This window comes from Lissotriton vulgaris, chromosome 2_1, assembly GCF_964263255.1.
Source record: "Lissotriton vulgaris chromosome 2_1, aLisVul1.2, whole genome shotgun sequence".
In the NCBI taxonomy this organism is placed as follows: Eukaryota; Metazoa; Chordata; class Amphibia; order Caudata; family Salamandridae; genus Lissotriton; species Lissotriton vulgaris.
The window spans coordinates 1,850,384,703-1,850,401,767 of NC_141687.1; the positions used below are offsets into that span (position 1 = coordinate 1,850,384,703).

The window sequence follows — 17,065 nt, forward strand, 5'->3', positions numbered from 1 at the left end:
AACATTCGGAGGGGAAATCACTCCATGCTCTACAAGCGCTTTAGGACTCAGCTCCATAGGGGTACCACACACACAGACGCTGGAGAGCTGGAACTCCCCAGGATTTCTAGCTCCCCCCAGCACGCAGCTGAGTCCCGGATACCGTCCCCCCTGCCTCCAGCAACACCGGCCCTACCAAAACAGGGTACCTCTCTCGAGTCTCTCGAGAAACTGGTAAGATCTCTGTTTAATCCACTACTCGACCAAGTTAAGAACCTGGGGGTCAGACTGGACAACTTTGAACAGGCCACTAGGGGCAACTTTTTTCCCCTGAAAACCCTGTTGAAAGTGCATCCTAAGCCTAGTGAGATCAACCCAGATAGGAATGTTGCTAAAGAGGTCCCAGTAAGTCAAACAACCAGAGTTCAGTCGTCATTGCCGGCCAAAACACTGGCTACAGGGAAAGCTTCTACCCCAGCCCCTCTAGCCAGTGCGAAGCAGGTAAGGCCGAGTGATCCCACTCATGTCGTTCAGGTGCACGGCATTCCCCCCACAGCAGTGACGGCATTCGCGCCGAACCCTGCTCAAAAGATTTCCCAGAAGAAAGGGGCTGGTCCAAATGTGCATTCGGCTTCCGCTGCGCCTGTTAAAACCAATGGAGCAGCACCAATCTCTAGGGCTACCCATTCCACCTCTTTGCCTAAAAATTCCCCTTTGTCTAAAAATTCCTCCTTGCCAAACCCCCCCCCCCCCCCCCCCCCCCCCCAGTGGCCACCCAGCAGATTCCGCCACGCAAGTGCCCCCCGGTAAATCTCCCTCCCGAATGCCACCCGTATGTTGTTGTCCTCACCAAAGTCCCCCCCCTAAAAGAATCACAGCAGGAAACCCATCAGGCGCTAAAAAACAAAGTCATCCACTGGATGAAAACCAATAGACCACTTCCATTGGGTGTAGATGGCCTGATCCTTGGGGTGCGTAGGGTGGGTTGGATTGGGCATGGGAAGAAACCTTTCGAGGGAGATTGCGTAGTGGTCAACTTCCAAGATATAAGAGCCGCCCACTCAATATGTTCCCAAGGCCGAACGGCCGGCACGGGGGTCGATGGTTCTCCCACTTCCAAAAACTCTATTCTGCCGCGGAAGGCCCACTAAATGATCCTTTCAACCTCCCGCCCTATACCCCAGTTCAAGACCTGGACCTGGAACTCTTTTCTGTTTTGGAGGTCACAAAGCAGATTAAAACCTTGGTACCATTAAAAGCAGCTGGTCCGGATGGCCTACCAGGCGATATCCTCCGAGCATATCCGGAAGAATGGGGGGTACTAATCTCCGCACTCCTTAATGCAATCGCTGTGGGAGGCCCTGTGCCAGATTCCTGGAGAGGTGCTGAGGTAGTCCCCATCTACAAAAAGGGCAGCCGGGATCTACCTGGGAATTATAGGCCCATAAGCCTAATAGACTCGAGCCAGAAACTGGCGGGGAAAGCCATTTTGGGGAGGATCTCACAATGGGTGGACGAAAACCACATCCTGTCCGATATGCAAGCCGGGTTCCGTTCAGGCACCGGAACTATCGAACAGGTCTTTAGGCTCCTGCTATTGCACTGGAAGGTGGTGGAGCTAGGCAAAGGCAGTCTCTACTTGGCCTTTATTGACCTAAAGACTGCCTTTGACCTGGTTCCTAGGGAGGAACTTTGGAGGGTGCTACACGGTCTAGGGATGCCCCCGTATTTACTAAACCTCCTTATTAAACTGCATTATAACACCTATGCCCAGGTTAGATGGGGGTTGAACGGGGAAAAGACCGACAAGATCAGGGTCGAGAGGGGAGTAAGGCAGGGCTGTGTCCTGGCCCCCACCCTATTCTCCCTCTATATCAATGGGGTGGTAGACCATCTACTCGGCGAACCAGCAGACGCTCCCACTCTGGGAGGCGTAAAAATTCCAACTTTGCTGTTCGCCGACGACACCCTCCTCATCTCTAAAACCCCCCAAGGTCTCCAGACACTACTGAATCGCTTCCAGGACTTTTGCACCACCAGGGACTTGTCATCAATGTGGAAAAAACCAAGTACCTAGTTATGCACCCACCCCGCAAACTTGGCCGCCCTCACATTCTGAACTCTACACCCCTTGAAAGAGTGGCAGAATTCGACTACTAGGGAATTCGACTTAACGACGCGATGAGCTGGACCGCCCACATCAATAAAATGACAATGGCCCACAAAAGGGTGGGGGGGGCCCTCCTTAAGGAGTTTAACAACTCAACAAAACATTGCGTTGCCCCTCTACTAGATATATATAAAGCACGTGCGGTCTCTGCGTCACTTTACGGAGCCGAATTGTGGGGCCTGGGCAAAGTGGATTTACTGAGCAAGGCTGAAAACAAATTCATCGAAGACCTCCTTGCCATCCCATCGAGTAGTCCGACTATCCCAGTGCTCATGGATGCTGGCTGCAAAGCAATAGGGGATCAGGCTCGTCTTCGACCCCTCTTGCTCTGGGCTCGCCTGTGGAGGGTACCAGAGCTAAAACCTTATGCTGATGGCCTAGCTGAGGTGATGCACTCCGACGGTTGGCATAGCATTAAATGGCTAAAGGACATTAAACATCTCTTAGGGGACCTAGGCCTGGACTCCTGCTGGCATAGCCACTCCGCTCCCCCGAAGGAGACCTTAAAAAAACTTTTTTGGGAGTGGGTTCGTGTGAAGCGCACCAGTAATCAGCAGCACTGCAAAACCACCGCAGCCTTTCTGCTGATAAAAGATGTCGTCGCCTACGAGCCGTACATGGACATAATAACAATCGCCATGGACAGGTCCTTGTACATCAAATTCCGGTTGGGAACCCTACCCTTGGCCGACCGATGCTCCAGGTGGACTAAATCCCAGTCCTCATCACGCTATTGTGCCCTTTGTCCGGATAAACCTGAGACGGTGCCACACTTTCTTTTCGAATGCCCGGACTACAGTCGCCCCAGATCACGTTGGCTTGGACCTATCTGCAGAGAATTGGGCACCCGCCAGTACTCTGTCGCCCTTCGGATTCTTTTAACCAACACAGCCCCTCCTATTGTCTGTGCTATTGCCAAGTTTTTAAAATGGGCTTGGTTGATTAGACTTAGAAGACTGTCCATATCAATTTAATTCTCTTTTTAATTAATTTATGCTGATCAAATGTATTTTACTCTTTTATCTAATGTACAGTCAAACTTTTTTCGACATGCTGTTTTTCTTTTGTACCGCTTTTATGATATATGCATATCGAAATAAAGCAATCAACCAACCAACATCTTCCCTTTCAGCTTAGCCCATAACCGTATGCATCAGATTGTATTACATTTAATTTCTAAAACCATTTAACACCATCGCTGCTAATGGTTTTCCCCTCCTGTGCTGATGCATGTGTAATCCCATTGTTCATGACTAGCTCAGCTCGTCATCAGCACAGCTCAACCGTGCCTCCTGACGAGCTGAGCTCTTCCTGAGCATCGAAGGGGTTAAAAATACTTTAACCCTTTGCATACATTTCCCAATGGCAACGGCTATGTTTTAATGGCTCAATTCTGTTACAAGGATTACTGCCTGGCCCCTATCTTTAATATCATACTTCTTAAAAATTGCCCGTAAAAACTGTATTCAAATATCTAGAAGCTTCTGACAGTCCATTAATATATGTAAAATGCCACATGAAGTGCCCAAAGTGCAGGTGCATTTTCCCTTATTATCGATCATAGATCATTTCACCCCATTGTTTGCATAGCAGGGGTTCATCCCAATTCTTAACCTTAATAATTCTCTTCGTAAATGCCTGTCGCGTAACCTATCGACATAAGGAAGCATTGTTTGTTTTTCCACGCGGTAGCCTTAAAATATACTGATATTTTATAGTCTTGATCCTGTGCCTGTAAGATTTCTTTCCCTTGCACTCTAAGTTCCCTTTTGTCCATTTTAATCAGTTAAGTTTTGGGGCACAATGTAACCTTCATCAGACAACATGCCTTTGTAATAGTAGCTCTAATTTCTTTTGCCCAAAAAAAATTGCGCTTCTCAATGTAGTTTTTTCACCATTGTGATATTTTAAAATCCTCTCCTGTTCCTAAACGGTGCCAAAACGAAGTAGGGACGTACAAGCTAAAATGTCCCATGAGGTAATTCCCAATTCAAGTCTCACTGCCTGAACCATTGCAGGCTTAGGCAATGAGAATACATTTCTCATTTGCCCGCCTCAGCATCCCAACCATATTTGCCACTCAGGTAAAGTAATTATGCACCATACAAAAACTGAGGGGGTACCACATAGCTGAGTAAGCTTTTAAATCAGATCTATCGGACATCGCGCAATAAGCTGTATTACATTTTTTCCGATGCTGATGATCTCTGCTTTAGTGCATCTAGGTGGGTATGCCATTTTAATCTTCTTTCAAACCACATTCCCAGGTGTCTATATTCTGCAACCTTTTCCAGCTTCTCAGCACCCAGAAACCAAGTGAACCCAATTTTCTTTCGGCCAAAACCTAGGATCTTTGTCTTGCTCATGTTGACAACAAGTTTTTTTCAAGCGACAGAGGTCATTGAACCTACTTAACTTCCTTTGCAGTCCAATTTCAGTTAGATCCATAATTACTAGGTCGTCCACATATAATAGACATGGATATGCTTTCCATCTTGTTTGGGGCTTGCCCCTTTTACACTACCTAAAATTGACGGCAAACCTGCTAAGAACAGGGTGAACAGCATAGGGGCCAATACGCACCCCTGCCGCAGCCCATTTCCAATCTCAATGTTTCCAAATAGGCTTCCCTCTGTATCTAAAATTACCTGGGCCCAGTTGTTTGTATGGAGAGATTGTATCAGTCCTAGCAAATCCTTAAGGAAGGATACCATATCCGGTTAAAGTCTCCCACAGCAGCTCCCGGTCCACTGAGTCCACAACTGCGCGGAAGTCCACGAAGCAGCAGAACATACTACCCCTCTGCTCAATCGACTTCGGCGCAATGGACCAGAGAGCAAAGCAGTGGCCGACCGTAGAATGACCCGCTTTAAAACACCCCACCCCCCCCTGTTCAGGGGGTACAATCTGATTTTCTTCAGCCCAATCCCTGAGCAATTCCAATATTACTTTCGCAAAGACTTTTTCCCCTATATCCAGGAGATTTATTAACCTGTAGTTCTTTGGCGCTTATAAATCACCCTTCTAACTGATTGGTATTATAATGGCTCCTCTCCAGTTTTCTGGTACAATCCCTGACTCTAGGATCCCCATAAACATCTTTGCGAAAAACTCTGCCCACCACTTAGGTCTTGTTTTTATTAGGTCTAGCTGGTGATGCAGCGCGAAAGCGCTGTCGCCAGCGAGATCTATTGTTGTCGTCTTGCCTGCCAAGTGGTACAGACTGGGGCACGCGCCGATTGGTATCTGTGGACGCGCTTCTAAAGAGACGCACTTGCGCAGATACGCTCCCATGGCGGCATGCCGAGATAATTACTTTCTGTTTTGTGAGTGTGCGTCTCACTGGCGCCATGTGGTAGAAGCTTCATTTGACATTCATTTTTGGGTTTGTGCTTATTCTGCTGCTGCTCGTACGCTATATGTGGGCGGGAGGGTGACCTTCAAATATTTAACTCACGCCATCGCTCTCTTACCTGGCCTACCCGACAGAGGTACCAATTAAGTAAAGATCGAAAGTTAAAGCCACTGACTTGTGAGACATTGTCGTGCACTATATACATTGTACCGCCAGTCTATTCTCAGTGCCACGTCCAGGTCACCAAAGCAACCTCTTGATGTGCAAAAAAAAATAAAGAACCTATGCGGCTGCTTCCGCCATTACACCATTCACCCGTTATTATCGCCGTGTTTACTAGATTAGTTTCGGCCAAAAAAATAAAGCCCACCCGGTAACATTTGTAGATCGTATATCATAACTATTTTGCTCCTGTGTGTCTTTTGCCCGCAAACAGCCTCCAGCCTCCGATACCACCGTGCCTTAGTGTCTTTTGCTTACAAACATCATCTAATCACCCCCCCCCCCCCCCCCCCCCCCACACACACACACACACACACCCACCGGGCTCTTTTGTCTCTGCGCTGGTGTTGTCTCCTCCGCGGGGCTCTCCCTCAGGCATGGGAGCCCCGCGTCATCACTGCTCCTCTTGGCCACGCACTCTTCGGGCGCGGCCTTCCCGCCGAAGTCTCACCCCACGACAGCCTTGTTGATCGTAGCTTCTTGTTGAATTCAGTCTGAGCGGCACATAGTTCAGAACAGTGCTCATTGGTGCACGTGAGCAGTGCAAGTGTTCTCATCATGGCGTTGTCTGTAAGTGCTGGTACAGGCTTACATGATAACACGCTTCTGAAGTTTTTCTCCGTCTGGCCTATGCAGTTCACTATCTGCCTAACATATTATCTAGCTCTGCCGGCAACAACTTATCGCTGCTCAAGCGATGTGGCATAGCTGACGTTGAGCAATGTCTGCTGGTTTTCGGGTCACGAAACGGCCATCTTGAGTTGAGGATGCCATCAAATGGGGAACGCTTTTTTATAGACTCCGTTGTGTGATTGCTTGGGGAGATCCGACATCGTTCAAGCGCATATCCTACGTAGTCTCAGGGTCCAATGGGAGTGCATCTCTCTCTGGACTCGATAAAGTGTTTTGTGTTTGAGGCATCCAATAGCTGCTGTCGGCGGTTTGGACCGCTCCACAGTGGACGTGCACAGTGTGGAAGCATTAGGCACAGCAGCTGTGAACATGGAGGAGGTAAGGGTTCTTACAAACCATCACATCGTTTTCTCTTAGGCCAGTGAGTCCCAACAGCCCCCCCTTCCCACACAGCAACCCATGCACCCTCCACACCACCTTTACACCCAACCCAGATATCTTGTAGAGATCTACCTAAACAGCCCACAACAGTGTTTTGAAACCATTTAGCACCCAACGCAGCTACCCCCAAAGACACCACCTGCTAATCAATGGAGACCAGCCAGTGCATTAATTTATCACCAATCTACTTTACAGAGACCACCTCGAATATACTCTACATCGCTAGTAAAAGAGAAACCCACGCCTTTCTCGCATATTGTCACTGTCTGCCCAGATTCCTCTACAGATCACCCAAAATATACAGAAGGCCCTTCTGATCTCTACTAGCGTCCAATGCAGCCTTCATTAACCACTTTCACGCATTTACTAGGAACTCGGTGGATATTACAACAAGCATTTGCAATGCAATAGGTCTCGCATTTGCGAGAGTTTAAGCTATTGGCATTGTAAATGACAATGCCTTTCATTTATGTTTTAAAAAGCAACACGTAAATAAAAGGCATTGCCATTTACAATGCGAATATCTCAAACTCTCACAACTGCGAGACCTATTGCATTGTAAATGCTTGTTATCACTGCTGGCAGATTATCTGGGCCTGCAGCACGAGTAAGGTTCAAACTTGTTATAATTTTCATAATGTGGCTGGAGGTAAAGTATTCTTTTATATCATCCCTCACTCGTAACCATACTATTGTGCTTGGCTTCTCTTGTATTGGCCATTTCCCATATATTTCTCCCAAGTAGCCCACCCAATCGACTTCAGAGACCGTACAATTTAGGGATTCTATTTTCCTACCAGCGCTATCTTGGGCCAACTTCCAAAACCCTTTCACATCTTTGGATTCAATTACAGCCAACATGTTTGCCCAGCAAATATCTTTCTAGGTTCTTTTTTGTTCCTAGTTAATGATTTATGTTTTATCCTTAGCTTCTGGAGGGTCAATGATACTTCCACATTATATCTTGCCCTCAGTCTTCTCTCGCTTTGCCTGACAAGTGCCTTGGCTACACAACATTCCTCGTCGAACCAGGGACACTCCTTTTTAGGTCAAAGCCTAGCGTAAGACTGCGCAGTCTCGCTGGCGAGATTTAGTGATATTGGGTAGCTTTGACTAGCAAGCTTTAAGCCCCGCCCCTCTTTCCCATTGGCCAGCGTCACCGTTTATGCTAAAAGGTGGCTGGCCATTGGTAAAGAGCTTGTGGTGACGTACGTTTTTACTCTCTTTCTTCCGTCCCACTTGTCTGGCTCCCCTGACTTCCTGCTGGCGTAAAAAGGTTGTTATTTTCTTTATGGGTCAAAACAGATGGCAAAACACACAAGATGATGGACGGAATGATGCACAATGGCAAAACATTCACGCCCAGTCACAGATCTGGGTTTAATCCATCGGTATTTTGCTCACCAAGCCACCCCAGTTCAGACTTGGCCATATGCAAATCAGTTTTGTCCCTGTGCCTCATAGGAACAGTTCAGATCAGAACTGCCAAGCCATGTCTTCCCTGGACCGGAATCAAGCATCCTAGGACTGGTTTCTGGCTATCAGCTGTCTTCAGCCAGGATAGCTTGACTCCAGTGGCTTAATGAGCACGGGACCCACGTCTGGGCATATCCTTCCCACATAGGGTGAACAGCAAAACACACAAGATGATGGACGGAATGATGCACAATGGCAAAACATTCACCCCCAGTCACAGATCTGGGTTTAATCCATCGTTATTTTGCTCACCAAGCTACCCCAGTTCAGACTTGGCCATATGCAAATCAGTCTTAACCCTGTGCCTCATGGGCATGTGTGTTTTGATCAAAACAGATGGCCCCATAAAGAAGATAATAAACCTTTTTTAGGCCAGCATGAAGTCCGGCCGAGCCCGTCCAAGTGGGACGGCAGAAATAGAGAAAACTCAGCGTCGTGGCGAGCGCTTGTTACGCTGGATATGCTCTCCAGGCTGAGATAGTCAAACAAAGTGCTTCACTGTTTTCAAACTCTCGGCGGTCTTTTCTTCTCAAGGAAAAAATACAACTATTCGGTTCCAACACTCTGCAGCTCCCGCGCTTTGCATTCACAGGGGCGGTGGAGAGCAGGCGCCTTTGTCTGCTCCAGGAATGAGCCGCACAAGCTGCGAATCCAGCGACAGCCAACAATGTGACTGGTAAATAATGCAATCAGCTAAGGGTGTCATTGTACAGGAGAAGCACTTAGTGAAGGGAGGGGCAGTCAGAGCAGCAGAGAGGCAGAAATGTGTTAGGAAGCGAGGAGGGACAGAGCGCCCGACTGAGGTACCACTAAGAGCTATGTGTGTCTCGGTAGTGGAACAGAGTTTTAGAGGTTTGAGGTGTATTGGCAGAGCGCTGTGCGCGCCCCTATGATAAAAGAGCAGGGCAAGGGACTGAACATGATTGCAGAGTTGTGAAGGTCTTGTTTCTTAAATAGCAGGGGTGTTTCAGTACATTACTGAGGAAAAAAGGTAAAAGTGCCTATTGTTTATTTCTACAGGTCAGGACTGGGGTGCACCATCGGTCCTCTGAGTGTGTGCTAGTAATGTAATAGCGAGGGATCGCTGCGAAATAGGGTTGAGGTCCTCTTTGTCCAAACGGCAAGCGAGGCTGCAGTGTACAATTACAGCGCTTGTATCTGGAGGTCGTGGCTCTATGGCTCGGGTTGTGAGAGCTCCTCTGCCCTCCAGTTATGGCCTTCTTTAACTTTCCGCTGCAAGCCGGGGAGGGGGTATATTTTATGATTGCATTAGGGCCCATGCCATGCACCCTTGCTGCGCCACTGTCCTATTGATGTGCATTGGCAGAGCTGTGCGTGCATCCCGGTGCTGTTATAAGGAGATGGTAAGAGACCGGTTTGAGGTGCAGGGTTACAGAGCTCCGAGTGAGGCAACCTGGGAGAGCTATTGCATGTGGGACCTCTGGCATGCAAATGAGGACTGAGATGCACCGTCACCATCATTTGCATATTCAAGCAAAGAAAGAGCAGGGTGCGTCGTGGACCTTGATTGAGATACATTAGCAGGGCTGTTCCATGACCCAGTAATGGATGAACAGGTGCCCTGCATACTAAGATTGAGATGCACTGGCAGAGCTGTATGCGTGCTCAGCAATGAAAGAACGCAGTACGCTCCAGACGCTGGAAGAGGTGAACTGATTTAGTCCTTCGGCCGATCTAGCAATAAAAGAATGGGGTGCGCCCCAGACGTGGGATGATGTGCACTGACGCAGCTGTTTGGGTGATCTAGCGATGAAAGAGGTGTTGGCACTTGCGGATAATGATTGAGATGCACTGGCAGAGCTGCTTGCACAGTTCACTAATGAGAGAGCAATAACCTTGATAGAGCTGCGCTGGCAGAGCTGCGCGCATGTTGTGTTATTGGAGTAAATGAATGGGCTACAGTCAGGGATTGAGGTGCACCGGCAGAGCTTGTGTGCTCTGAATGAACCTGCAGATTCCACTCTGACGTATCGGCGTGCACGCGCCAAGACCAAGGACTAACAGGCGTTTAGTTCCAGACAGTCCTCTTGATGAACAGACCGCACATCAAGAGAACGTGTTTGATATATATCTATATCTATACTACTATTATAAAGAGAGAACACGCACCTTTGAGCCAGGTAAACTCTGGAACCACAGCGCCAATCCACACACCCGATACATTGTAGAAATTGTCAGGGTGTACAGATGGACATAGGCTATAAAAAAAAAACGTACATTTAAAAATATAACTTTAAAAAAAAATAGTGCCCTGGAAGTAGCGCCGGCCGCGATGCTGCTCTGGCCGTGACGTAGCGCTGGCCGCGACGTGCGTGATGACGAGAAGGAGAGACATGGAGCTGCAGTGAAGTGAGCGCGGGCGCGTCATGGCGAAGAGGAGCGGCGGTGAAGTGAAGATCGCAGTAAGGAGCGGCAGCTCAGGTAAAGTAAATGCTCATTGAAATCGAGGCGGGAGGGGGCGGGAGGCAGGAGCGGTTGTGCACAGAGGAACAGGCGGGAGGGAGTGGGGGCGGGAAGGAGTCGGGACGGGAGGAGGGCGGGAGCGGGTGTACTGCCCCCAGCCCCTTTCTGCCCCAGGCAACGCTGGGGCGGGCTGCTAGTATATATATATTTTGCTCCGACACAGTTATTATCAGCCTTTGAAGCACGAATGTGAAAACTCAGTGAGCAAATTGAGATAATGGTAAAAATCAACATTGGGGCTGCACGTCTTCCAAAACATATGTTTCCAAGGAAAACGACTTAATAAGAATTAGTGAGGACTGTGCCAGGGGCGTAACAATAACCCTCGCAGGGAAAGGGGGGTGTCGAGCTCCAGGGGCCCCCTGACACTGAGTACCAGTGGCAGGCATCAGGCCTAATAGGCTAAGAGCTCCTAACTGGATGTGGAGCGCGGGCCCTCCCTCTATGTACTTTGGCGGGGGGGGGGTCACACAGTTTTTGTTACGCCGCTGGACCATGCCACGTGAATCGTACCTCTTCTGTCTATAGCTTTGGCCTATTTGACCTGTGCAATGACTGTATGGTCTGAGTCCTGGGCATCTATGGTCTGTATCGCCTGAGTAATGACGTGTGATACCTGTGTGGAAGTGGTTGGTATCTGTCCTTAGCCTGTATAGTCTGTAGCACCTGGTGATGACGTGTGATACTTGTAAGGTTTCAGACCTGAGTCTGCGTGGTCTGGTAGCGCCTGAGCCATGGCATTTCTGTTTACAGTCTTAGCAAGTGGTATCTTTGTAGTCTGTGGGAGTTATACTCCTGTCTTTGGCTCTACCTGTTACAAATAAGTATTCTGAGCCTGTATAGGCTCTATGAAGATTAGGGATAGCTCTGCTGTCTGTGTGCTTGTTGTAGCTGAACTCCAAGCTACGAACTCAAAGTTTTAAAGTAAGAAAACTGATTCTATTCAATTTTTTTACATAGTTAAAGTCTATGTACGTGGTCTACATAGTGGGCGTGATAGTATAATTTGTGGAGATATATGATAATTTTCGAAGTCTGGAGTGTTAAGAGCTCAGTTGAGGACAATGAAGTGGCTGATTTAAGCATTCTGCTCCAACATTCCAAGGTTTATCTTTGTTTCTTCCTTTTTAATAACATTCTACCCTTTGCTGATGGAATGTGATGATAGTCTTTGGGGCCTTCTGTCTTGGCTATACTGGTTGTTAAAGGCCTTCTCCCTCGTTATAGGCCCCTGCCTGTATAGGCCTATAAATCTGTTCAGAGCCTTCAACTACCGGAAAAGGCAGGGATTAGGCTATGTTAATAAGTCATGCATTGAAAAAGGGACATTGTCCAGGTATAATGCTAAAGTACTCAGTATATGCATTTAGAGAGAAATGTGAGTTGAGTTTTCATGATCTTACACATTATATTTTTATTTTACAGGTACCTTTATTATTGGCAAGAGACGATGAATACAGTAGAGCAGCTACTTGCAAAGTCATTCCGTGCACTGAGTCATGAAAACAAACTAATTATAAAACGATTAGGACCTGACCAGCCAGACATACAACTAGAACAATCTGCCATAGACAGAGGGAAGATATGCAAACGTACATTCTCAAAAACCTGGTACACAAAAGTTGATTGGCTTACAGGAAGTACTTCAAAAAATGCTTTGTTCTGCTTTCCCTGCTTGCTGTTTGGTGGTGACTTTAATTGGGCAAGAAAAGGAGTGACAGACTTAAAGCATTTGGCAATTATTATAAGGAAGCATGCACACTTGAAACGTCATATAGAAAACCTGACCAGACTGGGAATGTTGGGCGATGCAACCATTGAAGCCCACGTAAGCGACACATACCGAAGAGCAATATTGAAACACAATGAAGCAGTTGATAAAAATAGACGCATATTGTCAACATTAATTGATTGTATTCGTTTCTGTGGTGCTTTCGAACTTGTGTTTCGAGGGCATGATGAATCTGAAAGCTCCTCAAATCCTGGTATGATAGATTTAAGTGCAAGCTTAGACCATGAAATGGAAGAATGTTTAGCAAATGTTGCAGTGTTAAAAGGCACCGCTAAAACCATACAAAACGAACTTCTTGAATGTATGCTACAGATTATAAGAAGCTACATTGTCCAGCAGTTAAAAACCACAGACTTTGTGGCTATTCAGGTTGATGACACCACTGATGTAGCCAATAAAACACGGGTCGCATTAATCTTTCGGTATATTGAAAATGACAAAGTAGTAGAGAGATTCTACAGTTTTATACATTTAGGAGACTCTATTGCAGAAACTGTTGCTACATCTATGCTCACTCAACTGGACTTGATTTTTCCAGAGCACTCTGAAAAGCAAAAACTAATTGCACAAAGCTACGATGGTGCTTCCGTTACAAGTGGAATTTTTGATGGAATACAGAAAAAAATTCAAGCTGTCTACCCTAATGCTCATTGTGTACACTGTTACGCCCACCAACTACATCTAATTGTACAACAAGTAGTAGGCAAGTTCTGTGAGGCATACATTTTCTTTATGGATGTAGCCAGCATTGCAGCTTTCTTCTCAGGTTCATCCAAAAGAACCAAAATACTTCAGGACATTGTGGAGAGTAGGGTTCCAAACGGATCTGCACCTTGTTTGAACTTTCCCATGCTCACAGTCAACCTAATATATGAATATAGGGTTGATCTTGAGAAATGTTTCAATACCATTGAAGCCAGTGGCGACTTTGAATACCAAAGTCGAAGTGAGGCCCGTGGCTTTGGTAGAACACTACAAGACAGGGAGTTCCAGTTCTTTCTGTTTTTGTTTCATGAAATAATGTCTCTTCTTTACAAATTCCATAACCAGCTACTAAAACATAATATAGAGGCTGTATTTATACAAAGGGCTACAAATCAGTTTGTCACCGAAATGATCAAAGTTAGAGAAGGAATTGACAGTTTAGACAGCAGACTGCCAAAAGATTCTATTTTTTCAAATCATAGAAAAAACATCAGCAGACTGGTTGGAAATGCAAAGCAAATATGTGACATTATTGTTAAGCATGCAACGGAACGTTTTTTTTTTACAAAGCACTTGATCAGTGCCACATTACTACATAGTGGCCTGTTTGCACTTTATGATATTTCTTTCCCTGAGCAAGCACTGTGTGACGCTGTGGAAACTTATCCTATGCTCAACAAAGCGGATCTAAGAACAGAGTTAACTGTACTATATGGAATGCATGTCTATCGGCAGTCTAATGGTATTGTTTCTTTGCTGGCTTTAATTCAAAAACTCAATATGGAAAACTCCCTTCCAGAGACGATGACTTTACTAAAAATACTCCTAACTACTCCCATGACAACAACTGAGTCAGAACGATGTTTTCCAGCTTTGAAAAGAATCCAGACATTCTTGAGGAGCACCATAATAGAAGAAAGACTAAATGCTTTTGCAATGCTATCTATAGAGAGAGACCTTGTTAAGCGAATTCCAGATTTTAATATTCAAGTAATTGAGAAGTTTGCAGCTATTCAAGACCGACGTGCTGATTTCATCTACAAGAAGTGAACAAAAAGTGTTAATCTTAACATTTCTATAATGCTGGCAGTTTGTGACCTGCTCTGTTGTACAGATATTGGAGTCTGTGAAGTCATTGATGTATGCCAGGCTGCAATCTGTCTCTTTTGCAAAATGGATGCTCTGAAACTCAGTACTGAACATGTGAGACATTACATATTCCATATATTTGTTTTAGCAGCACCTATCTCATTATATTGTGTAGGTTGATACTGCTGTCTATGCAATTGCTATCTGGTCCAAAAAACCTGTTTCATTTTTGATTACTTTGTTCTGCTAGTTTGTTGTTGGATGTAATGGCACTCATATTTATAACATGTGTTGCTCCCAACTCGTGAATATAATGCAAAGTAAGATTCATTAAGATGTATCACTCCAGAGAGGAATGTGCTAATTAGAAGATTAATATGTGTATGTACTTGTGTAGCTGGAATCTGCCCACAAATGCAGGAAAGTTTTGGTCAGGGTCAAAGAAAGCAAACTATACAGTCAACTACAGACGGGACTGGTAACTGGTTAGTGTTTTGTTGCTTTATTGTGATGTGGTGTTATTTTAAGCAGTGTGTCTTCAAATCTTCCCTACACTGCAGCAGGTAGTATTGGATGAGATGTTATTTGATACATGGATTTTGTGCCTGGGCGCATAGTTGGAAAATGTCTGGGCCCTTATTTTTTTTCTTTTGTACCCTTCATCTGCAATGATGATGTCCTGGCTGTAGGAATGTGAGAGCTAGCAGAGGAGTGCCTCGGGTCATGTGGCTTTGCTGGCCCACTAAATCATTAATGTTCGTAATAATGTACCTGGTTTTGATGTAGTGCACTGAGGTGAGCTAATGGAGTTCTAGCAAATTGGAGGGGTGGGTGTTAATGTGATCAGGCTTCTTCACCTCTTGCATATATCACTTTAAGTGCCTTGCAGGGCACCCTTTAAGGTTTGTCTTGGAGGTATGTCCAGTCCTGAAAATCTCAGTAGCTTGTAATTACTTAGTAGATTTAATTTGCAAATTATTCAATAAAAAAAATCTTTGAAGTAATAATAATTGTTATCTCAAAGCCAATTTGAGGTTTTCCGGGTATAGAACGAAGCAGCTATGTCCATATTATATTAAATGCCTTTACTGATGTCATTACTAGGCTGGGAGAAGAAAATGTCCAACACGTTCTTATAAAGAGATCGGAGGCTCCCACCATGCGCTATATATATAGCGCATATATATAGCCATGCTTGTTACATTGCACAGTTTGCACGCCACAGTAATTGTTGAGCAGTTGAAATTCAGTAAGCTATAGAGCGTTGTCAAGTCTACACGTTCAAAGTGCTTTTATAAACCTTGCTTAATCAAATGTTCTTTATTATGCACCTTATGCCCACTTCTTTATCAAAATCTTCTTGTGGGAAGGCCCTACCCCCACCAAACTCCCCTTATGTCTGCTGGGCTGGCTTGTTTGTTTGGGATGCAACACCCAGATGTCGTCAGCCACCACAGGGCTAACTACATTAGGGAAATACTATTTGGGGTTAGAATGATGGGCCGAAGCTGGAGGTAATCTGTAACAAACTGATTACTTTGAATGTGTGATCATGCTTCCTATGCTCCAGACGGAATGTTTTGGTTGCCTGTGTATTTGATGCGGTTTGTGAGGCTATGTTTGTCTATCCTGGCTTGGGGAGGAGATTTGGGTATTTGTTTATATGGCAGGGCCACAGTCTGTGATCCTTCCTGGAGACAAACTACATCAGATTCAGAAAAAAACACCAAAACATAATTAATCGCCTACAGGTGAACTGTGCACCGCAGCTAAAGAACACTTCACACACTGGATTCTAACTACCCCCTCTCTCCCTACTCAACTGCAAACTGACCTAATGCCAGCTTTCACAACAATGTGAAGTAATCCACAGCACAGAGCTCTAGAAAATGTTATATAATGTGCCTACCTTTGTACAGTGTAAACCAGGGGTGTGGTTAATAAAAGATCTGCTTGTCCATGGGGAAGGTGGCTTCATGCGCTCTATAAATGCTACTTCATTCATTATTTGCTGTGTCAGGGTGTATGTTTATTCTTGTTAATCAAATACTCAAGTGTAGCATTTAGATATGGTAGTAATCCAGGTTCCAGTAAAGGTTAAGGTAAATGCCCCACCGGGAGCAGCTGCTGTAGTGTTCAGCCTCTAAGGTAAATGACAGTACACTTAAAGATACACAGATAGAACTAAGGATGACATCATAGAGACAGGCTGAGCAGCAGAGTACAAGATACTAAGAAAGGACAAGAAAGAGAGAAGAGCAGGTAGAATCAGGATACAACACACCTTCCCCCTTTAAACGAAAAGTGAAAGAAGATAAAACAGAGAGCAGAAGAGTAGAATAAAATAACAATATAAAAACGCACAAAATAAACACCCTCTTCAGAATGGTGGAGAGAAGAGGTAAGTGCGAGGGTACCAACATTGTACCAACAACATGAGCTAACAAGAATAAAAGTGGTTATGATAAACCACATGACAAAATCAACATTAGATGAAAATGGAACTGAAAGCCTCAATGAAAATTTGAGCAATAAAGGTTCGGTAGCATCAATCATAAATGAAATCTGAACACCTCTATAAAACATAAAGCACCGAAGTGGTTCAGCATACATAAGAACCAACTGAATTGAGCCCTAGACTCATCAGCCGAAATAATAAATAGAACTGTGAATCTCAATACAAATAGAACACCTCTAGCAAAGTAGAGCACCAAAGTGG

At 45.5% G+C, this 17,065-nt stretch overlaps 1 protein-coding gene across 1 annotated transcript; it reads left to right on the plus strand.

The window, feature by feature from the left end:
• Nucleotides 1-10,931: 10,931 nt before the first annotated feature.
• Nucleotides 10,932-15,356, plus strand: LOC147733398 (zinc finger MYM-type protein 1-like). Its single transcript, XM_086958019.1, has 2 exons — nucleotides 10,932-11,684; nucleotides 12,186-15,356. The coding sequence occupies exon 2, from the start codon at nucleotides 12,211-12,213 to the stop codon at nucleotides 14,305-14,307; it is 2,097 nt and encodes a 698-aa protein (XP_086814145.1). The 5' UTR covers nucleotides 10,932-11,684; nucleotides 12,186-12,210; the 3' UTR covers nucleotides 14,308-15,356.
• The last annotated feature ends 1,709 nt before the right edge of the window (nucleotides 15,357-17,065 follow it).